We start from the raw sequence: 24,182 nt of genomic DNA on the forward strand, positions 1-24,182 counted from the left end.
TTTCATACGAAACATTAAACTGGACTTATAGAAATTTTCTTTTGTCCTTATTTGTCTTGTCCAGGCTAACATATCCAATCTTGTGGGGCCAAACATAGAATAGTAAATTTTCAGGTAAATATTTTTACATGCACCGCCAATAAATATATGCATATACAATTAAAATTAATTTGATTTATTTAGCTTTTAAAATAGCATTTATTATTAGTCAAAATATCAAATTTTGTAAGGTTTTCATAAAATAACTCCATCTTTCACGTTTCCACCGGCATGCAAACTAGAGTATTATTATTATTATTATTTTCAATTTGTGCTCTATATCTATTTTTTAAATAAAAAATATAATTGGCTCAATTTGAGTCCGGAACAACTTTCGCTATAGCCTGTCAAAATGTCTAAAATATTCATATATATATATATATTGTGCGCAAAATTTGCCATATTGTACCTGTTGAGGATATTTTAGACATTTTATCCATTATAATGAGAATGGTATCATACTCAAGTTGAATCATTTAGCACAGACTTTATTTTAAATTTTATGATTATGAGGTTTTAATGTGGAAACGGAGAGGTAGACCCATGAAATAGACACCATAAGAGGGGAAAAAAAAAAAAAATCAGCAAATTACATCTTGACAATGAGTTTTGAAGAACATGTTGAAAATGATGCAATTTGAGTTGAATGAAATTTCATCAACTCACAGATTTTAAGTTAATCTCAAGAAAAAATGGTAAGGGTGGGGATATTTGCACCCCACTCATTTGTGACTTCACATAAATTCAAATTGAAAACCAAAAATCAAAATCGAATTAATGATATAACCAAACTGAAAAGATAAAAAAAAAAAAAAAGAAATCAACTAATTAGACTGAAAAAAACAAATACTTGTATGGCAACTCACCCAACATTCTTTTTTTTTTTTTTTCCTTTTTTTTTTTTTTTAATTTAAGCACCGTATAATTCTAGAAGCATCACGAATAGTTATTAAAGTCTTAATTAGAATATGTTTAGATTGATATTTTGAACTAAATATATTAGAATAATTACATTATCATTTAATAAACAATAATCATTTAAGTTAAAAGGACAATTTTGTGATTTGCACTCTTAAATAGTAATTAATAAATGTATAGTTCAAAAAATATATGCGATTAGGTTGAAAAGAATCAATATTCAATATCATGAATTTTTACTTTTTTCCCTTCTTTTTATACCTATATATATATAATTGATTTTATTTTTTATTTGGTACGTAGGAATATGTTTCATAAAAATTTATAAAACTATAAGATTTGGTATATTGAAAAGTTATTTTTAAATTAAATATATAAATAATATTGGTTGTAGTTAAATAAATAAATCAAATTAAATTTGATAGAATTTATAATAAATCCCTAAATTCACGAGACTATATGAATTGGACTTGACTTTGAATTTATTAAAACTTATTTGTTAATGAAATGAATTCCTCTTTCATTTAACTTACAACTATGTAAAGATAATTAAAAAAGCAATATCTATCCCAAAAATTCAAATTAACACAACTTATTAGATCTAATGGATAAAATTTGCATTTTCAATTTATACCTTTTTTTTTTTTAATTTGTATTGGGGAGGGAGATTCAAAACTGAATCTATTGCCAGGTCGCATATGCAATTGTACCCAAATTAATGCAGTTTAAGTTAGCTAGCTAGAGTAAGAGATTTTATAAAACAAGGGAATTACAAATTAACTCTTATTATTTTTGCATTTCAAAGTTCCAAGAAGTAATTTCATTGTCATCTTAGACCATCCTTCAAACCTTCTCTATCTTCCACATCAACATTATACACAAACAACTTAGCAACAACCACATATACAAGAAAATTCATGAAACTAAAAATACCCAAAAGTGCATAGTAATAATCTAAGTGAGAAACATTTAAGTTGTCCAAAATCCATCCTTTGTCTCCATTCTTCTTAGTAACCTCAGCAACTGTTTTTAACAGAAAACTACTCAGAAAACTCCCAATTCCCAAACTACTTGTAAAGTACGAAGTCCCCAAGCTTTTCATTCCTTCTGGCGCTTGATCATAGAAGAACTCTAACTTTGCCACTTCTACAAAAGAATCAGCCACACCCATCAAAGCGAACTGAGGAAGGAGTATGAAAATACTAAGAGGGATCGTATCGTTCTGAGCAAGAAGGTTATGTTCTTCTGCAACATTGAGTCTTTTCCTTTCTACTAGACAAGCAATGAACATAATAATAACATGCAGAAGTAGACCAATTCCCATTCTTTGAAGCAATGTGATTCCTCTAGGGTTTTTGGTGTAACGTCTAAGGATTGGAACTATGCAACGATCGTAGAGGACAAGACTTATAAGCATGAAGACTGTGACAAATGCTGTTAGACATGCAGGTGGGATTTCAAAATGAGGTCCCATGTTTCTTTTTAGGGTTGTGCCTTGTTTTACGAATAATGTTCCTACTTGAGCTATTGTGGTGCTTGGTATGAATGTCGTTAGTAAAACTGGTAGCATTTTCACCATTTGCTTTGTTTCTTCAACCTGTGTGACTGGACATAGCGTCCATGGTGAATTACTTGATCCAGTCTTTACTGCTGCTTTGTCAAGGAAACTGCAAGCCAATTAATGAGATTGATTAGAAATTTTTGTAAGTAATGAAACATTTATAAGTTTGCTCAGTTGGGATTTAGAGAGTTTGGTTATGCAAGTTATAAAAAGCAAAGAGAATTACCTTAAGTAAGGGGTGTGATCAATTCTAAATTTCGCAGATTTTTGATATTCCTCTATTGAAAGTTCATGAAGCTCTTTTGGATCATTTGGGACATCTACTTTCCACTTTCTCATAGCAGCAACCAAAACCTGTGCTATCTTAGTAAATGGACTCCCAGCAGGCAACTTATGCCTATAGAATGGAGTGCCTATCAAAAACACAATGATTGAAACTGCAAGACCAGCTGTAGGAAGGCCATAGCCAAGTGACCAACCCACATTGTCTTGGATGTAAATCAAGAAAGTGTTTGAAAAAAGGGTACCAAAGAAAATGCTAAACATCCACCAGTTAAAGAATGAGAGCTTTTGTTTCCTTTCTTTAGGCTCAAAATCATCAAATTGGTCTGCACCCATAGTAGAGATGTTTGGCTTGGTTCCACCTGCTCCTATTGCAATAATGTATAGTGCACAATAGAAAATACCCTTTTGAAATGGGGAAGCATGCTTGTCACAATTCTGACCTGTGATGCCATCTCCACATGATGGAGGTCTTAAAGCTGGTAGTGAAACTGCTAGGGTTAAGAGAGTCATTCCCTATTAAATTTGTTTATACAAGGTAAACCAATTAATTAGTAGTGTCATTTTTCTTAATCCACAGTGCATCAAATAATTAATTTGATTATCTAATACTTTTTTTTTTCAAATGTAGATATATTAATAAGAAAACAACCTCTCTATAAAATATTAGGAAAGAGGTTACACACATCAACTCTCTCAGAGTCCACACATATCGAATGGTCACAAGATCTCTCTATCTGAGTTGGTTTACCTACTATCCCTGTGCACCATATATATGATGCATCTACTACTTATATGGCATGTATCATCTCAAAAGTGTCTTGATCGAAATTAATACCATGGCCATATGTAGTCAAACAGTTCTTCCCCACAAGCAGCAAAACTATCACTTTTATGTGGTTTCCATTTCATTATAAAACCACATACGTGTTCAATTATGCATGGTGCATGCCAAACTTTTGGTAAAAATACTAAAAAATCTAAGAAATTTTTTTTATAAATTTAACTAATAATAGTTATGCGAATTTCTTATAACATAAAAAGTCAAATATTCGAATTTCAATATTCTCTTTTAAAGAACTTTCGTATTTTCGAGAATTTCTTATATTGTAATTAAAAATTAGAGAGAGAAATGTGTTTAGTTAATTTACCAAGAAGTAAATGATGGATGCAATGACAAAAGTCCAGTACCGACCAAGATGAGAATCTGCAATATAAGCCCCTAAAATGGGTAAAATCCATACAGTACCACCCCAAGTGGTGACATTATTTGAAGATGTCACAGTTCCTTCATGAAGCTTCTTTGTCAAATACAACACCAGATTTGATGCTATTCCATAAAAAGCCATCCTCTCAAATATTTCATACCCTACAATTACACCATCATTAGTTAATTCAGTAAGAAAATTGAAATAAAAAATAAATAAATTCTTATTAAGCTTCCAAGAATTTGTCTTTCCTGGAAAATTCATACAAGAGAAACTAATTTTTATATATATATGCATATAAAGGAATTAATTAATTCTTTGTTTAGGAAACTTTATTTTCTGAAAATCTCTGAAATATCAACTTACCAACAATAAAGGAACAAGCTTTCCATCTCCCTGTGCTTAATCTTAAAATGGGTTTGCCTTTGATATCCACAGTGCCATCTTCTGTATAATCTTCTCCCCCACTTGCAGGGCCTTTTTCCTCCAAGACCTTTGCCATTATTTGTGATGGAGAAAGAAAGCCTTTTGATAAGGAGCTTAAGTTAAGGTTTTAGTATCATTCTTGTGAGTTACATGTTAGCTTTTTATAAAGCATGAGGACTAGCGTCTGGTCTACCTCAAAAGTTTGAAATTTTCTTTTTTACCCTTCAACCTATTCTACTCAGTTTTAATGGATCCTGAAACTTGGAAATTTAAAAAAAAAAAGAATAATGGTTCTTTCTCTCATTCCTTTTTTTCTTTGGAAGAATGTTTTGTTTTGTTTTGTTCTTTTTTAGTCACATTTTCATTAATTGTCCTCATCTTCATGTACTACCCAAAATCTTGCAGGCCAATACTGATGGTTGTTACTTTTTTTTTTTTTACATTTTTTGATACATATAGTTGTTTTTCTATTATAATTTATAAAATGGATTTTCAAGGTACTTATCATCTTCTATGGTGAATTAATAATAATAATAATAAATATTATAATTAAGCTAGAGATCAAATTCTGGAAATAAAGCATCTTCCTGGTTGGGAAAGTTCCAAAATTTCCTCTGTGTTTAAGAAGATTCTTTAAATTACTGAAAATTTATAGTTTTATCTCTATTAATAGAAAGTGAAAAGAACGCAAGAAATAAAGATTTAATACTAATAAAGGATCTTGTTTTCGGAGAAACATAGATATATGCATAACTATGACGACTACGGCTTCCTTCGGGATCTTTCTAGAAGTAGAAGATCTCCGAGGAAACTGTTGTGGGGTCCCTCCAACATGTGGGACCCACAAAAGTTTGAAAAGAAAAAAAAGAAAAAAAAGGAAGAGAATGAAACACGTTTTTAAAAGGTGGCAGCCAACATTTCAAAGGTTGGCATGCCAACCTTTGACAATATGGAGAGGCGTGCATTTGTAATGCACGGCTTTCCCTCCTCTCCCTCCTATAAATAGAGGTACTGAATACCTCTTCAGCACAAAAAAACAGAAACAAAAGAAAACGAAAGTTATAATTTTAGGAAAAGGGTTCCTAAAATTGGGAAAAAGAGAAAATAGTGAGGAAATTATTTTTGGGGTGTTTTTGGGAAACACTTTGTGTGCCACTATTTTGTAATCTCTTTTGTACCTACTATTTTTAGTAGAAGAATTATTCGGAGTTTTTATCCCGTGGACGTAGCCCATAACAGTTGAAGGGTGAACCACGTAATTCTCGGTGTTCTTATTTTTCTGGCATTTACGGTAATTATTTAATTTTTATCGTAACTATTATTTCTGGTGGATTCGATCGTCAATATTCAATATTTAATTATTGGAGGTATATGTGGTAATAGTAATTTTATTTTACTTTTACCACTGGTTATTTTTCTGCGGGCCCCACTCGGGATAAGTTATATTCCCAACAACTGGTATGAGAGCCTTTGGTTGGTTAATTCTGTCAAAGTTACTATTCACGTGAATAGTGGAATTTCATCAGATTCAGAATTCAACATGGCTAATGATGGGGCAATGATCAAATTGACGGATTCGAATTATTCAATGTGGAAATCCAGAATGGAGGACTACCTCAATTGTAAAGATCTGTACGATCCAATTGAAGGTGACAGTGCAAAGCCAGAAGATATGAAAGAAAGACAGTGGGAGAAATTAAAAAAGCAGACATTGGGTACAATACGCCAATGGATAGATGCTAGCCTGTACAATCATGTGAGAAATGAAAAAGATCCCCAAGTTCTCTGGAAGAAATTGGAGAATATGTACGAGGCTACGAATGCTCAAGGAAAAGTCTTCATGATGCGTAAAGTCATGAACTTGAAGCTGTCAGAGGGACGATCAATTACACAACACCTGAATGATTTTGAAGGACTCGTAACTGAGTTAGCAGTGAGCGGTATGACCTTAGAAGATGAGATGCAAGCATGCCTACTGTTGGGATCTCTACCGGATAGCTGAGATACTCTTGTGGTGTCTTTAAGTAACTCAGCTCCAAATGGTGTGGTAACAATGTCTATGGTAAAGAATAGACTACTTAATGAAGAACTCAGAAGAAGAGATGTTGCTAGTACCAGTTCACAAGCCCTTGTCACAGAGAATAGGGGCCGGAGCAAGAGTAGAGGTCCAAGGCATGTAAAGTCAGGTGGTAGATCCAGGTCCAGAGAGATGAGAAAATGTTACCATTGTGGTAAGGAGGGTCATCTCAAAAGAAATTGTCGTTTACTCAAACAAGATAATACAGACCGAAGACAGGAGAATGACAAAAATACATCTGCTACAGTCTCAGGAGAAGATGGTGAGGTGACTTTAGTTACTCATGATGCAGATTGTTGTCATGTTGGAGATGCAGATACCGAGTGGATAGTAGACTCCGGTGCTTCATACCACTGTGTTCCAAAAAGGGAATACTTTTCCACTTATAAAGCATGAGACTTTGGCACCATTAAAATGGGAAATAATAGTGTCTCGCAAGTGGTGGGAATCGGTGATATCTACATAAAAACAGGTGTCGGGTGCACATTAACACTTAAAAATGTGCGACATATTCCCAATCTTCGGTTGAATCTGTTGTCTGTGAGTGTACTGGACAAGGAAGGCTATCACCATTATACAGGTGGCGGTAATTGGAAACTCACCAAAGGGTCTTTGGTGGTGGCGAGAGGAAAATTATGCTGCTCGCTGTATAAGACGCACGCAACAATATGTGCAGGTCAACTGAATACAGTTGAAGATGATGCTTCACCAAATTTGTGGCATAGGCGGCTGGCGCACGTTAGTGAGAAAGGGTTGAATATGTTGGCTAAGAAGTCCCTCATACCATTAGCCAAAGGTAAAATAAACCCTTGTGATTATTGTTTATTTGGGAAGCAACATCGGGTCTCATTTTTGAAAAGCTCTAGAAGGAGAGACAACAAGTTGGAGTTGGTACACTCTGACGTATGTGGTCCCATGGAGGTAGAATCACTTGGAGGAAGTAGGTATTTTCTTACCTTCATTGATGATTTCTCACGGAAGACATGGATATATTTATTGCGCACAAAAGACCAAGTATTCAAGCACTTTCAACAATTCCATGCTATGGTGGAAAGGGAGACTGGAGTGGCATTGAAGTGTTTACGCACGGATAATGGTGGTGAGTATATCTCTAAGGAGTTTAGAGATTATTGTAGTCAGCACGGTATCAAGCATGAAAAGACAGTTCCTGGTATGCCTTAACACAACGGTGTCGCTGAACGGATGAATCGCACCATTATTGAGAGAGTCAGATCCATGCTCAAAATGGCAAACTTACCTAAGCCATTTTGGGGAGAAGCTGTCAATACTGCTGTCTACCTAATCGACCGACTACCTTCAGCACCATTGGATTTTGATATCCCGGAGAAGGTTTGGACAGGTAGAAATATTTCATACTCTCATCTGAGGGTGTTTGGCTGCAAGGCATTTATGCATGTTCCGAAGGAGCAGAGATCAAAGCTTGACGACAAGTCAGTTCCTTGCACTTTTGTTGGTTATGGAGACAAAGAGTTTGGCTACAGGTTATGGGACCCAGTGAAAAAGAAAGTTGTCCGGAGCCGAGACGTAGTATTCCACGAGAATGAGATCGTGGGAGAAACAACTTGTGAAGAATCCACAAGTGATGGTGTTGTTGATATTACACCAGGAAGCATTCCTACAGATGATGCCACAGGAGGAGGAATGCCAGAATCAGAACAAGAAGAAGAAGAAGAGCCTGTCGTAGGGGATCAAGAGACAATTGTAGATGATAACAGTGATGCAGAGAGTGTTGAGCAGGGGGAGCCAGAGAACCCCATTCCACCAGAAGGAGTTGAACCTCAGTTAAGAAGGTCAACCAGAGAACGCCAACCATCTACAAGGTACCCTAGTTCTGATTACATTTTGATTTCTGATGAGGGGGAGCCAGAGAGCTTCCAAGATGTGCAATCTTGCAAAGATAGAGATTGCTGGAGAAAGGCCATGCAAGAAGAGATGAATTCTTTGAAAAAGAATGACACCTATGAGCTGGTGAAACTTCCAAAAGGGAAGAGAACACTCAAGAACAAATGGGTGTACAAACTGAAGAAAGATGATGGCAACCTAGTGAGATACAAAGCTCGATTGGTCGTCAAAGGCTTTACTCAAAAGAAAGGTATTGACTTTGATGAGATTTTCTCACCAGTTGTGAAAATGAGTTCTATTCGAGTTGTGCTAAGCCTAGTAGCAAATTTGAATCTTGAGTTGGAGCAGCTTGATGTAAAGACCGCATTCTTGCATGGGGATCTAGAGGAAGAAATATATATGGAACAACCAGAAGGTTTCAAGGTCAAGGGAAAAGAGGACATGGTTTGTCGCTTGAAGAAGAGCTTGTACGGGTTGAAACAAGCACCGCGACAGTGGTATAAAAAGTTTGATTCTTTCATGGTGAATCAAGGCTATAAAAGGACAGATGCAGATCCTTGTGTATATGTTCAGAAATTTCCTGATGGTAAATTTATCATCCTTCTCTTATATGTTGATGATATGCTAATCGTTGGACCAGATGCACATATGATTAGCAAGTTAAAGAGAGATTTGTCAAAAGCATTTGACATGAAGGATTTGGGATCGGCAAGGCGAATTCTCGGAATGGAGATTATTCAAGACAGAAAGTCCTGCAGATTATGGTTATCACAGGAAAAATATATTGAACGAGTTCTAGAGAGATTCAATATGAAGAATGCTAAACCAGTTAGCACTCCGCTTGCCGCTCACTTCAAGTTGAGTAAGAAATCCTACCCATCAACAGAGAAAGAAAAAGGAGATATGTCAAATGTTCCATATTCTTCAGCGGTCGGAAGTTTAATGTACGCAATGGTGTGTACAAGACCAGATATCGCTCATGCAGTTGGCGTTGTGAGTCGATTTCTGTCAAATCCCCAGAAGACACATTGGGAAGCAGTAAAGTGGATCTTCAGATACCTGAGAGGAACTTCAAAGTTATGTTTAACTTTTGGAGGTGAAAAGGCTGCACTAGTTGGTTACACAGATGCAGATATGGCCGGTGATCTTGATGAAAGAAAATCTACATCAGGATACCTATTTACATTCTCAGGGGGAGCTATTTCATGGCAGTCAAGATTGCAGAAATGTGTTTCATTATCAACGACTGAAGCAGAGTACGTTGCAGCAACGGAAGCAGGAAAGGAAATGCTTTGGTTAAAGAGATTCTTTCAAGAATTGGGTGTGCAGCAGGAAGAATATATAGTTTACTGTGATAGTCAAAGTGCATTAGACTTGAGCAAAAATACTATGTATCATGCACGGACGAAGCACATTGATGTAAGATATCATTGGCTCAGACTTGCCATTGAAGAGAAGCAGTTTCAGTTGCGAAAGATCCACACAGACAGAAATGCTGCAGATATATTGACAAAGGTCGTTTCGAAGGAGAAGTTCGAGCTATGTGTCAAAGCAGTAGGGATGGAGAGTCCCACCATGTAGTCGGGAGGGGGAGAATTGTTGTGGGGTCCCTCCAACATGTGGGACCCACAAAAGTTTGAAAAGAAAAAAAAGAAAAAAAAGGAAGAGAATGAAACACGTTTTTAAAAGGTGGCAGCCAACATTTCAAAGGTTGGCATGCCAACCTTTGACAATATGGAGAGGCGTGCATTTGTAATGCACGGCTTTCCCTCCTCTCCCTCCTATAAATAGAGGTACTGAATACCTCTTCAGCACAAAAAAACAAAAACAAAAGAAAACGAAAGTTATAATTTTAGGAAAAGGGTTCCTAAAATTGGGAAAAAGAGAAAATAGTGAGGAAATTATTTTTGGGGTGTTTTTGGGAAACACTTTGTGTGCCACTATTTTGTAATCTCTTTTGTACCTACTATTTTTAGTAGAAGAATTATTCGGAGTTTTTGTCCCGTGGACGTAGCCCATAACAGTTGAAGGGTGAACCACGTAATTCTCGGTGTTCTTATTTTTCTGGCATTTACGGTAATTATTTAATTTTTATCGTAACTATTATTTCTGGTGGATTCGATCGTCAATATTCAATATTTAATTATTGGAGGTATATGTGGTAATAGTAATTTTATTTTACTTTTACCACTGGTTATTTTTCTGCGGGCCCCACTCGGGATAAGTTATATTCCCAACAGAAACGTTGCGTTTTGATCCTTGTGAATTTTAATAATAAATAGTACCTTATTACTACAACTTAATTAAAAAAAAAAGTAACTAATTCCTTTCAAATAAAAAAAGAACTAAATAACTAATTCTAACGAGTTAGTTTATTTCCCAATTCTTTTTTAGGGTAAATTAGTGATTTTTTTTCTTCTTATTTATGAATTCTCTAATCACGTATGAATGGTCTTTCTTAATTTAATAAAATTAAAGAAATAAATTTTAGACTGTAATTTTTTCTTTTTTTTGGGGTAGTGCTAATTAAAGACTCACGTGTATGAAAAAGATAGAAGACTATTAGAGACAAATACACTTTATTAAGACCAATATTTTTAAAGATTATATTATATAAGTGTTTTTTTTAATACTTGCACGGGATATTCATACCCGTGTGTTTTAACGGGTCAAAAATCTGACAACCCTCACTCGTTCTTAGAGGCAAAGTGTCTGACCCGGAAGAGTTTGGGTTGCTAATTTATAGGTCACACATATAATTTTTTTTTTTTTTTTTTTTTTTTGAATATTGTTTATGATTAATCAATAAGCAAAACAAGTAGCAAGTCATGCACTAATCATGTTCCAGTGAAAAAGGCTTCCACGGCTATGGTTTTCAGGACGCATTCTTCTTACAGGCCCAGGCCTCTTTCAATGCTAACCCATAAATAAGTAATTAGTTAGATTTATATAAATCATAGTGCAAGAAATTAAGAAGTACATTTTTATTATATTTAAAACATTTTTATTTATAATTTTTTTAAAAAAAAAAAACTCAGTGTAAGCTATAGAGATAAATAAAAATCATAAAAGCACACAAGTAATATAGTATTATAATAATAAATTTGTAATTTATTGCCATGATTAATTAAAAACACATGTGGCAATCTTTTTCTGAAGATTATTTATTCATGACTGGGCATTCCAATTATTAATTAATTTTCTTGATTTTATGTTTATTAGTTACTTTCAAACTCTAAATATTGTTTTTGAAAATTTTAATTAGTCAAGGTTTAAAAATTAATAGCTTCTTATATGAGTCGCACAACTTAACCAAATGATTATTAATTATTTCATCCTCAAATGGCTGGGAATTATCAGATGGTATCAGTTTTTCTGGGGGGCACAGTTTCTTGGTCTTCTCTTCTTAATTAATTTAGATTTTACACATATGAATTTTCATTAATTTCATATTTAAAAAAAAAATAAATAAATAAAGTAGTCAAGTGTTTTCTATATTGATTTGTTTATCAATTGTTTGATTCGATCCAATTTGGTCTTCCTCAGTTTCTTGTAATGATTAGTGAGATTTGGTTTCTTTGCCTGAATGGATGTTTGGATGATTGAAATTGAACAATTACAATGCTATATGCAGACTTTTCACATTTCAACTAATGATTACAGAAAAGGATGAAGCAATGCCACAAATATCTTCATCCTACTTGAGGGACGATTGAAATTCGTGTTACATGGAGGAAATGTGCACCTCAAAAATGGCAGGCAAGAACGATACTTTCAAACAAGTCAAAAACTCACCCACCATTCCCTTCCAGTTCTATGTTTTAAAGACTATTAATTTGCTAAGAGTTATCTTATCCAATGGCTCTGTCAGGTGAGCTTGAGCTTGTGCTGCTGATAGTTCTTGTGCCACAAAACGCATAGCAGGTCTTTCCTCTGGATTTGTATTTGTGCATGCTAAGGCAACTCTAACTACAAAAGCCACCTTCTCTGCTAATTGGCCTGTAGGACATGGAAGCCTTTGGTCTAGCATTTCTTTCAGGAACATCTCCGAATCATTTGATGTTGATGTTTGCGGTAATGCCAGTGAAGATAAGAGATCCCCTGGATGCCTTCCCATCATGACTTCTAGTGCTACCACTCCAAAGCTATAAACATCGCACTTGTCGGTTACTCGCATTGTAAGCGCTAGCTCTGCACATTATGAAGCAATAGCAAAGTGAATATGATGGAGCTTTAATGGGTTAAAATTGGTGACAATAACACAATTGGTTAAGGAATAAAAAGAAAACCTTTGCTAAGGGCTTAATTAAAAGGAATGAAAAACTTGAATTATTAGTTTACCTGGGGCCATGTAGCCATATGAACCAGCAACTGCAGTCCAGTTTGATGAATCTGTATTCAACATTCTTGCTATGCCAAAATCTGAGACTCGTGGTTCGAAATCTGACTCCAGCAAGATATTATTCAGTGATATGTCTCGATGAACAATTGGTGGAGAGCAATCATGATGCAAGTATGCAATTGCATGAGCCACTCCTTGTACAATCTTCACCCTTGTAGCCCAACCAAGCTCCAGTTCTCCTTCCACTCCATACAATGCTTTCCCTAAACTTCCTCTCTCAACATACTCGTAAACCAAGTGCAAGAAGCCTCTCCTAGAACAATAACCATAAAGCTTGATGATGTTCCGATGCCTAACTTCTGTCAACATTCGGATCTCATTCTCAAAACTCTGCCAATTTGTTGCTGGAATATCATTCGTGTCTGATGTATTTAGTTTCTTGACTGCAACAACTTGACCTGTTGACAATTCAGCTTTGTAAACACTTCCGAATCCTCCTTTTCCAATGCAGTATTTCTCATTGAAGTCATCAGTAGCCTTAACAATATCTCCAAATGTGAATTTTCCTTCTCTTTCCCATATCATTGACTCAGAATTCTCGTATTTATGTACATCTTTGTTCTCTTCATCATGGAGTTGGGTCTTCCGACGAGATATTAAGACCGTGACAACAATTACGACTATTGCTAATAAGACACTTATTGGAACCATGACACCAATAAGAACCTTTTTGTTATACTTGGAAGATTTTCCATTTGATGTTGTCGGATTACATGGAGACAAGCCTTCTATGTATCCACACAAGTCTGAGTTTCCAACAAAAGCTTTTGCAGATGCATTTTGGAACATACCACCATTTGGGACGGGTCCTGTCAACTCATTGTAGGAGAAATCAAAAGAACGCAGACTAATCATGCCAGACAATGCTGTTGGAATATTTCCTGAAAGACTATTGTGCGAGACATTGAGATTTTCCAATAATGTAAGCTTTCCCAGATTAGCAGGTATTGTTCCTGACAGCGAATTGCTACTGAGATCCAACACGTACTGCAAGGAGTTCAAGTTGCCAAGCTCTAAAGGCATTTCACCTGATAGATTATTTTGACTCAAATCCAAGCTTGACAGCTTCCCACATTTCCCAAGCTCTTCTGGTATATTTCCAGACAGCTTGTTATCTGACAAATCAAGGGATTCGAGCTTTGACAAATTGCCCAAACTCTGAGGGACAACTCCTGTCAAATGGTTTTTGCTGAAGTTGAGCATGAATAACATGCTCAGATTTCCCAGTTCATTGGGAATCATCCCTCTCAAGTCATTTGAGTCCAGAGTTAGAACACCCAACTGGGTCAATTTCCCAAGCTCAGCCGGGATTTCACCAGAAATTCTGTTTCTGTCCATCTGTAAATTGGTGAGGTTTCCACATTCTCCCCAAGCAGGTGAGATTTCACCAATAAACTGATTGTCGCTAAGAGAAATGAAAACAAGTGCTGGATGAACTCCAAAAGCATCAGTGATATTTCCATTGAATTTGTTCCCATCAAATCGAACTCTAGTCAATCCTAAGCAACTCCTCAAGCAGGTTGGCAATGCCCCAGTAAAATTGTTTCCATTAACTGTGAGTTGTTCAAGAGCCAACCCACTGCAAAGTTCAGGTGGCAGCTCTCCAGAGAAGCTGTTGTCTGAAAAGCTAGCATATTTCAAAGAACTATACTTGCCAAGATCACTTGGGATGCTACCAAAGAAATTATTGGTGAACAGATTGATCGACTCTAGAGAACTAAGACGTGAAATGGTTACTGGCAACACCCCATGCATCTCGTTATTGCTGAGATCTAGAGTTACCAGAGATGTCATATTTCCAACATCAGGTGGAATTATTCCACTTATATTGTTAGAGAAAAGATTCAAAGTAAGCAGATTTGTAAGATTCCATAATGTTAGAGGAATTGGTCCTGAAAGTTGGTTTCCTGAAAGGTCTAGACTTTCCAAAAGATTCAAATTTCCTATCTCACGGGGAATCAAACCAGAGAGTGTGTTATTGTACAGGAAAAGAAGATTGAGATTTGTCAATTTTCCAATTTCCGAGGGTATATTTCCAGACAAGTAGTTATTTTGAAGTTGCAAGGAGGTCAACTCAGTCCAGTTGGTGAAAAGATAAGGTGAGATCTCACCTGTGAAAAAGTTATCAGATAGACCCAGATTGACCATTTTGCTCAGATTGGACAAGGATAGGGGCAATTCCCCACTCAGTTGATTCAAGGCCAACGCCAAGTAAGTGAGGTTAGTGCAAAGCCCGAGCTCAGCAGGAATTGTTGAATTTAAGGCGTTCATTCGGAGATCAAGTTGTTCTAAATTCCTGAGTTGGCCTAAAGTAGATGGAATGCTGCCAAAAAATGAATTGTTGTACAACTCAATAATTTGAAGACCAGACAACAAGCCAATACTTTCAGGGATCTGACCACTAAACTCATTAGTTGCTAGATGAAGATGTTTGAGATTGGAAAGCCTGGAAATGTTTGATGATAATGGTCCATGGAACAAATTATTTGTGAGATTGAAGTATTCAATCTTACCCAGATTGGGATACACCCATTCTGGTATGTCGCCAGTCAATTGATTGAGTGACAAATCCAAAAAGGTCAAGTTCCAGCAATTGGATATGAAATCAGGGAATCCTAAAGTAAGTTCATTAAGAAAAAGACTAAGGTGCATCAATGAAGGCATACTTGAAAATTTAGACCAATCAGGGGTTTCCAAGAAGTTTGCTCCAAGGTCTATGTACCATACCTTTTGAAGATTGCTGAGCTGATAAGGAATTGTACCATTGAGATTGTTGTTAAAAAGAGTGAGATACCGAAGCTCTGTTAATCGCCCGATCTCTATAGGTATGTTGCCAGCGAAAAAGTTAACACTCAAATCCAAGTAAGTGAGCTTGGAGAGGCTACCAATAGCTGATGGAATTAGTCCTGCAATATTGTTATTCTGGATATCAAAACTGGCGATGTTTGCAAATGAAGAGAAGTTGAATTGGATGAGTGTTCCAGTTATGTTTAGATTGGAGAGGTTTATTTTGGAGATTGTTCCAGTTGTGTCACAGGAAATTGCAGTCCAGTTGCAAAGATTTTGGAGGTTGGTGAGGGACCATGAATTGAGAAGAGGAGGCGAGGAAGATAAAGTGCTTTTCCATTTGATAAGAGCTTCTGCTTGTGTTGTTGGTGATGAAGTAATTTGTAATGGAAGCAAAGAAAACAGCAAAAGAAAATGGAACAAAAGAGAGAGTTTTTGAGTTGTAGTCATTCTTAGTTACTTGAGTTCTATATGATATGGGCTATAATCCTATATAGAAGAGAAGCAAGCAAAGGTATTCACTTTCAAAACTGTAATCATTAACTAAAATTATAGGCCTTAAAAATTTCAATTCATAGAATGATGAAGTTGCGGTAACATCTAGCTAGCTTTTCTTTTAAGTTGGATTTGAGAAATGGTGCTGCTTAGTTTAGGATAAAGGAAAAGGTTTAAAATATTATAGCTATAACCAGCTAAAATTGTGAAACTAGGGAGTTTAAACACGAGTGCTTACCAGGGTAGGTTACTTTCCCTGTTCAGTTGACTTTAAACATGGACATCGTATTCAACTATTATACTCTACGTATATTTAAACTGTCCTTTACTTTCATATTTTCTGCATTTTGTCAATGGGTATCAAGTTCTCTGGCATGAACTCCGTATTCCTGTTTTCAACTGAACTTCAAGTCAAAGTTTACAGCTTTCACGTGGGTTGACTAAATAAATACAATAATATATATGAGAAATTATAGATGGCATGAATCGTGTTTGCTCTCTCCTTATATATATATATGGTTTGGCAAAAAAAAAAAACTGAACTTTATGCAAAAACCTATTCTTTTTTAAATTCAAGAAATGCAGAAAATGCGTGTAGATTAAGAAGCAGTACATGAACCGGAAGCTACCCAAAACATTTTTAACATATATTTTAGGTACTTTGTTTTGCCAGTGTATATCTGGTCAAATACACTTAAATCATTAACATACTCTTCTTTCACGAGTTGAATATTTTAATACCCAGAAACTTCAACTCGCCGTAAGAGTGTCCTGAAGCTAATTTATCCATACCGCTTGCAAATTTGAGATTAATACTTCTAGATTTGATTAGTGGATAAAACAGCAATACAAAGTGCCAAGTAAAAAAACCGTGAGCTTACACCTAGCCAGATAGGAGTTGGGAGCAATTATGATGGTATAGCCATCATGGAAGCATTAAACATAATATAATTGGTAATTAAAAACATGTGGATCATTCTTTTGTTTTTGACATCGTGAAGTAAGGGGCACCTCACTTAGTGGACTAATAGAGAAACAATAATAATAATAATAATAATTTAAAAAAAAGAATATAAAATTAAAAACTTGCAGGTGATTCTATAGTGCTAAATTCTAGCAGCACTAAGCAATGATATAATTGCATGGAGGATTGACTCATGGTTAATGTTTTAAATTTTAAGTATTAATAATCTCCAGGCAATTAATCAGAGCCGCAATTTCTAATTCTCTATTGTTGGTTTTCTAATTAAACACCATGTTTGACAGTCCTTTATTTGCAATACAATTGAAGAAAACTAACAAGAGTCTATCTATTATGTAATTATAGAAGAAATCAATAGAATATTTTCTGTATCTGCAAAATTAATAATTGATCATTCTTAAGTTTTATTTTTATAGGTCTACCTATTATGATTAGGTGTTGACATGACGAGATTTTTCTATACAATGCAAAACATACGTACAATTAATAAATCTATATACCAACTCCTAAATTCTCAAAAAAAAAAAAAAAAATCTATACCAACTCCTATACGTAGTCAAATATCAAGCTTTGACTACTTAAAATTTATTACGTTTAGCTTAGAAAAAAGCAAATTGATTTGGACCAGAAAACTTTTTCCTTTTTTTTGTTCCATAAAATTTAATTAAGCAGGAAATGTCAAATACTGGATGGAACTATCTTATCCAATATTTGACTTGGCAAAATACAACTTTGCTTGTGTGAAATCAGTTGTTTAAATATTTAGTAGAAAGAAAATTAATGAAATGAGCTCATGGTAAAATGAAATTTCGAACACTGCAACTAATGAATTCGCCATTGCTATCAAATAAATAAGGAAACGCTTAACTATCTGGGTATGCAGGTGACAATCAAGGACAGAGCCAGACTCTAAGATTTAGAGACTAAAGAAAAATTTTCAAAAATTTAGGGGGCCCAGTCAAAGTAAAGATTTTTTTTGCACTATTTCACAAATCAAAGAATCAATATCTTGCCACTACGGTCATCATTTTGACATCAATAATCCTTAACCATATGCTCACTTTTTGTAAAGTTGTACTCCTATATGACTGCAAATGTCAGCATGCCACTGTGTTCCTTTAAACCACATGAAACTTTCACACACCTAGTAATATAGATGACTTTTTGAATGTAAGAATTGCAATTTTATAGCATCTCACTTCCTTAATCTCAATTTGAATAATCCCATAGGACATATCCCAATTGGAATTGGGAATGCAACATACTCCAAGTTCTTAATATCTACAACAATTCACCCACAAGTCCAATTCAACATCAACTGGCAGTCTACAAAACATGCTGCTTCTCAATTTTGGTGCAACCTACCAGAGGTGCAGTTCAGTTTAGGGGTATAGCATCTTTAACTAGACTTTGGCTCTCTTACATCGTTTTAAAGAAGATTCCCAGGATTATCACAGAGTGCCTAAAGCTGACTTTCCTCTTCTTTCTGAAAATCTGATAACGGGCCAGATCCCAATGCAGCTACCGACATGCCTGCGAGAGCTGGAATTCCTTAATTTGACTGGAAATTTCATTTAAACGGCCTTTTCCCACAGAAATAAGAAATTTTACAAAGCTTCGACACCTGAGGCTTGAAATAAACCTGTAGAATTACCTATTGCAGATGAAATTGGACACGTTCCAAGCCTTCAATTGCACAACACTCTGTTTTACGGGCCACTACCCTCTGCAATAGGAAACCTGAGGATTACTTTGATATCTAAGTCTTAAATGAGCACGCCTAAATTCTAGCATCTCAAAAAAAACGTGGTTTATGTACCAACCCCACTTATATTGAACACTCTCCAATCTACCTTGGGGGTCAATTTCCTCTTTCCTTGGCCTCATTAACACAAATCAGAGAAGTAGGCATTTCTGGTAACAAACTATCTGGCCACATACATCCATATCTCCTATCCAACTAATCAATGCTCATTTCTCAGCAACTCCAAGTGAACGATTTATCTGAAATAATTACACCTGAAAATTGAAGCCATATACAGCCTCACTTTGTTATGCACGCGTGAAAATCCCATGTCATAGCCTACAATGCATTAAAAATTTCCAGCGAATTGCAAGCAGGTATGTGTCTCCCACTCCCTCACCCCTCCACATGCTTATATTGCAATACGAACTTGATGGATGAGTTTTTTCACACATCACTCACAAGCTTCCGATCAGATGATAGCGGTAGCGAGCACTCGCTGTCACAACAAGATGGATGTATGTCAATACATAACCCATTCAGGAAGTTTGTTTGCTATGTTCTTTCATCCAAGACCAAGTATGTAAAAGTTGATGCATTCAACTCCCCAAGTCCCATATGATTCGACATATATTCTTCTGTTCTCCAATAAATGCCAGAAAGAAAATTAATTTTCTTCACCTTTCCAAAATTAAAATCAATAGAGGAATTTATACTTAATTACACCTATACTCAATTGATACTAATGGTGATAGAAATCTCGTGAATAGAAGCTCAGATTCAAACAAAACAGAAACTAACACAAGCACATTCGCAATAAGAAAAACTTCGTAACAAAAATTAATTCACAGAAAGTAGAAACGAAGAATATTATAACAAAAATCGCCTAAGATTCAGATATTAAAGCTATTCAATTTAATGAAGAAAGAGGAAACCCTTGTTCTATGATATTTCAAGGCTTTTGATAGTTAGAGCTGAAGGAAACTACAAATGGAGGCCAGATGCTTGTTTAAATGTCCAGCAACAAACAAGCACAGATCAAACAAACAAACAAAAGAGTAATTAACACTAACCTTTGTTTGTTATTTGAGGATGATAACTCAATCCCAAGAAGAGCAGCACGAGAGAGAGAGAGAGAGGGGAAGAGGGAAGACAATTTTTTACTGCCTCCGCCATGGTTGGTTTCTTTCCCGCCTTACAATTTATCAGCTTTAGAGCCTACGTCGTTTCTGCGCATTTGCTACCCTCTTGAGGGCAAGAAGGGATTATTAACTGTTACTGTCAAATTTGTCATTTATAATATTCTCAGATATACAAATAAAATGATAAATAAGTAAAGAGTAGTGCTAGATGCTTAATTTGGTCACTTCCACTGCTGCAGCAGAGACAAAATATCTAAAACACCTTCGATAGTTTCGATGTAGTATTATAAGAATTATACGAGACTCAAATTAGCCGATCCTTGTGTTAGGCTCAAATTAGCCAATTATATAAATAAAAATAAATATAAAAATTATGTCAGGATTAAATTGGCTAATTATATTTTCTAATGAATAAAAATAAATAAGAAATTGTCAATGATTAAATTACAATATTTTAAAAAAATGTTTATATATATAATTTTAAAAAATATATGTAATTTTTTATTACTGCGTAATTTTACCCTACCATAGTTGGAATAGGAGTATAGGACTCCTTGCGTCTCTACGTAAAATATATAACGATGCAAGAAGCGGCTAAGGGTTATACATATAATCTGGCGAGAAGTCGAGAAGGCACTGGAGCACTATATTATATTCTGCTCTGATTGTTGTAATCGGTTCTTGAAGATGGATAGGAGCGGCAAGAGACAAAGAGGTCTTAGTGAAGAGCAAAAGCCATGTTTCGTTACCAAGGAAGATAGTGAAGACATTGTTGCTGACGGAGAAGATGTCAATGTGCCTGCAAGTTGCCTGATGTCCAAAAGAAAAGGGGATTTGCGCAAGAAACTCCAGCTTAAGGTGCGGTGGAACGACGAAGTTGGAAAAGAACTAGTTCTTGTAATTGAGAAGCAGGGAGATATGTAATATTACTTGCTTTAATTCTTTAATTTTTTTTTTTTTTTTTACAAGTTAATTAGTTTTGTGAGAGTTTCTAAGTTTTTTCTATTCAATTCCAACTTGAGACACATTAGCAATCTTTTGCTAGTTTTACCAGATGATGTTCAAGAAAAAAAAAAAAAAAGTGGATAGAATTAAATTAATTGAATTACATTGTATGAACAATCAAACTTCAATCAGAAAAATAAAAGAATACAACAGGAAACACGTATTTCACAGATAATAATGGATTCACAAGCCAAACCAACAAAACGGAGATGACAGATACAAACAAACTGCAGTCTATGATTGTTTATTTATCGTTAGAAGCGCAAGCACCTCCACCCAAAGCTCTCTCCAGCCTGGTCTCAAATGGAGTAGAATGCCAATTCACTCTCTTGTCCTGCAGACCCATAAAAATTCAGTTAAGTTCTGTCATCAGCTACTTCGAAAAAAATTCCCACAAAAGTTCACTTGACATTTACCTCCCTATACTTGCTGGTTGTGTTTGGTATTCCTTTGAAAGAAGAAGCTGAGCCAGAATCCTTGCCAGAGCCATTGTTATTCCAATAGGTTCCAACAGTTCCGATGATAGGCATCTCATCAGGGCTACGACTAGGTGACTTCCTTGGCGAAGAAGAAGCCGAAAATTGTTTAAGCTCTTCCAGGGTTAATGCTCCTAAAATAGGTCTATCTTCGAAGCTTGCAGGAGAATTTGATCCCAATGACATGTCTTTTTCAGGTGTAATGGTATCTAAACCAATTTTACTAGGCTTGTTAACTGGTGTTCTATCGGATGAACCCAACCAGTTAGATAAGCTAGCATCCACTGCCATTTCTTGGTTTGATTTCTTAGATTGATTAGAATTTGCTTTGAAACTGAATGACAATTCCCCAAAACTAAGTTCAGAGCTAAATGAATTCCGCGGTTCTTGACCTAGTGTGAAATTTTCTTTCTGCTGCCTCAATGTTGGTGTCCCTTTTGCTTTCACAGCCTTCCACTGAGTAAGATTTTCAACTGGGTTTAACACAGAATTCACATACGCACTCCTATCTCGAGCACTTGGATTTGGCTTCACTTCCCTCTCAGGCAGACTACTTATCACTGCAGGACTATCAACTTCCTCAGTAAAGGGTAATTTCCCTTTAACCATAGGTACTTTAGACCTTGACTCAAAAATTTCATCATCTTCATAATCTAGGACACCATTATCTTCATCCTTATCATCATCATCATCATCATCATCATCATAATCTTCAATGTCACTTTCTCCATAGTCTAATTCATCATCACTGTCTCTGCAATTCTGGTATCTATGACTGGAAGGATACGATCCTGATGAGCTCGAAGTGATTGAACTATCTTCAGAAGAGGACTGAGATTGGCTTGGTTTTGCTAAATTCTTCTCCTTGTCCTCCTTCCTTTCTCCTCCATTTCCTTTCTCCGAGGAAAACTCAGTTGATTCTTCAACTGAAATGTGCTCATAGGTTACAACATTGGAATTGAATGTTACTTTCTTTCGAGCACTTAAGCTCAATTGCTCCTCAGGATTATCCCTAAAATCAAACCCCAAAATTAAGTCAAAAAGCCCAATAAAATCAAAATCAAAACAATATAATAGATAACAGGGAAAAGATAAAGGGAATGAAAAGCTCAAAAGCCTTAAACTTTTTTTGGTTACTCACCGGATTTCAGAAACTGAGTTAGTGGGTTTTTCTGGTTTGTTCTGCACCAAAGAAACAGCAGATTGTACTGGAGTGTACCCTACATTTCGCTGCAGTTGAAATCATAACTCAAACTTAAAATTTACCAATTGAAGCTCTATTTAGTTGTTACAAAGAAAATCAAGAAAACAAACTAAAATGAATCAAAAAATTTATATCTTTTAAACATATATACTTAAACCGAGCCTTTCTCCAAAAGAGGGATAACTGTCAAGTCTTTATCCGCTCTTTTTCCCCTCATTTTCTTAGATGCCAAACAGATGACAAGAAAGTCTAAAATTCCAAGAAAGGTCTAATATTTACCTGTTCTCGAGGTTGAACCTTGTGCCTCTGTTTTCGGCGTTTGCGATCCTTAGAGGAACCAAAGCACCCAAGAAAGCAACCCATTAGAGAAAGTCCCTTTCTCTTCTCGTTTCCTGTTTCTTCAAAGCAGCGGTTACTGGGTTCTCTAGTAAGAGAGATTTGGTTAAAGAGTCTTCATTGCAAGGGGAGAGAGAGAGAGAGGAGCAGGAGCGTTTTGGAAAAAGGCAGTAGGGACAAAACGGTCAAGCGAATTTGATTAGAAAAGGCTTTAGGGTTTTATTATTGTTTTTAGAAGGCAAAAAGCAAGTGACCGTTAGGACTTAGGATTGTTGAGGCCAGCCTGCAAATTTTGGATCTTCGTAATTTTGCAGTTTATTTATCCACTGTATCAAAATGGACCGTTAATCCACTAAAAGTTGGCGGGTCCAAGTAGAGGCTGACGTGTAATCAAATTGAAGACGTGGATTAGGCTTTTTTTTTTTTCATGGCCTAATCACCAATTATAGAATTTACAATCTCAATAAAAAGATTAAAAAATTCAAATATTTATTCGTCCAATTACAAGTGAATTTTATTAAAGAAAAGAAAATGCATGCTTAATTTTTATAGAAAAAAAAATATAGAGGATTAAATGACTTAAAACTTTATTTTTTAAAGCTATATCCATCTTGTCTTTAAATAAATTGAATTTTATCTATTTTATTCGAGTTGAGTCGATTTTGAATGGATATCTAATTCGATTAATAAAATTATTGTCATCCCTAAAAATAAGAGATTATAATATAAGGTAATAATATTATTTATGTTTTAAATTTAATAAATTTATTAAAACTATTTTTAATAAGATATTAATTTACAAAATTAATGCAAAGATCAATGCACCGATTTCAGTATAATACAATATTAATTCACTAGTTATCCATATACGTTTCAAATCTTAAAAAAAATAACGGAAATTATTTTATTTTTCCACAAAAAGAAAATAAGAAAAAAGTAGCAACATTAGAATATGGTTATTCATTTAATAACATAAAAATATGAGACGGATTTTACTCCAAATAACGTAAAACCAATTGCTTTTATATGTTAAATAATTAAAAAAAATATTGAAAATAAAACCTAGTTTAGAAGTCAATTGAAATTTATCTTTTTTAATTACTTTTTTCACAAGTATGAATATATAATATTTATGGATTTGTGTTTGTATACATGTTAAATAATTAAATATTTTATTTTATTTTCTTAAAAAAAAAAGGTTTAATTTGCTCCATGAATTTAAGTAGACATATAAT

General features: G+C 35.0%; 3 protein-coding genes across 6 annotated transcripts; all 3 read right to left on the bottom strand.

Moving 5' to 3' along the window:
* Positions 1 to 1,708: 1,708 nt before the first annotated feature.
* LOC105644496 (protein NRT1/ PTR FAMILY 5.2) lies at positions 1,709 to 4,697 on the bottom strand. Its single transcript, XM_012229871.4, has 4 exons — positions 4,375 to 4,697; positions 3,952 to 4,169; positions 2,745 to 3,316; positions 1,709 to 2,624 (listed from the first exon to the last, which is right to left on the bottom strand). Exons 1-4 carry the CDS (start codon positions 4,508 to 4,510, stop codon positions 1,784 to 1,786), a joined length of 1,767 nt encoding a protein of 588 aa, XP_012085261.1. The 5' UTR covers positions 4,511 to 4,697; the 3' UTR covers positions 1,709 to 1,783.
* Positions 4,698 to 11,982: 7,285 nt separating this feature from the next.
* Positions 11,983 to 20,151, bottom strand: LOC105644495 (uncharacterized). 4 transcript variants are annotated; one of them, XM_089719549.1, is made up of 4 exons: positions 19,858 to 20,151; positions 18,695 to 18,766; positions 12,716 to 18,573; positions 11,983 to 12,565 (listed from the first exon to the last, which is right to left on the bottom strand). In XM_089719549.1, the coding sequence occupies exons 3-4, from the start codon at positions 16,011 to 16,013 to the stop codon at positions 12,189 to 12,191; spliced, it is 3,675 nt and encodes a 1,224-aa protein (XP_089575675.1). In that variant the 5' UTR covers positions 16,014 to 18,573; positions 18,695 to 18,766; positions 19,858 to 20,151; the 3' UTR covers positions 11,983 to 12,188. The 4 variants fall into 4 exon arrangements, with proteins under 4 accessions (XP_089575675.1, XP_089575674.1, XP_037497799.1 ...); XM_089719548.1 differs by having other exon boundaries at positions 18,695 to 19,422; XM_037641871.2 differs by lacking the exon at positions 18,695 to 18,766 and having other exon boundaries at positions 12,716 to 15,682.
* An 857-nt stretch (positions 20,152 to 21,008) lies between these two features.
* Positions 21,009 to 23,121, bottom strand: LOC105644494 (eisosome protein). The gene is made up of 4 exons (XM_012229868.4): positions 22,891 to 23,121; positions 22,549 to 22,637; positions 21,348 to 22,419; positions 21,009 to 21,265 (listed from the first exon to the last, which is right to left on the bottom strand). Exons 1-4 carry the CDS (start codon positions 22,972 to 22,974, stop codon positions 21,176 to 21,178), a joined length of 1,335 nt encoding a protein of 444 aa, XP_012085258.1. The 5' UTR covers positions 22,975 to 23,121; the 3' UTR covers positions 21,009 to 21,175.
* Between the last annotated feature and the right edge of the window lie 1,061 nt (positions 23,122 to 24,182).

The sequence above is a fragment of the Jatropha curcas genome, chromosome 3 (assembly GCF_041381405.1).
Source record: "Jatropha curcas cultivar XTBG-Jc1 chromosome 3, XTBG_Jcur_1.0, whole genome shotgun sequence".
Taxonomy (NCBI): domain Eukaryota; kingdom Viridiplantae; phylum Streptophyta; class Magnoliopsida; order Malpighiales; family Euphorbiaceae; genus Jatropha; species Jatropha curcas.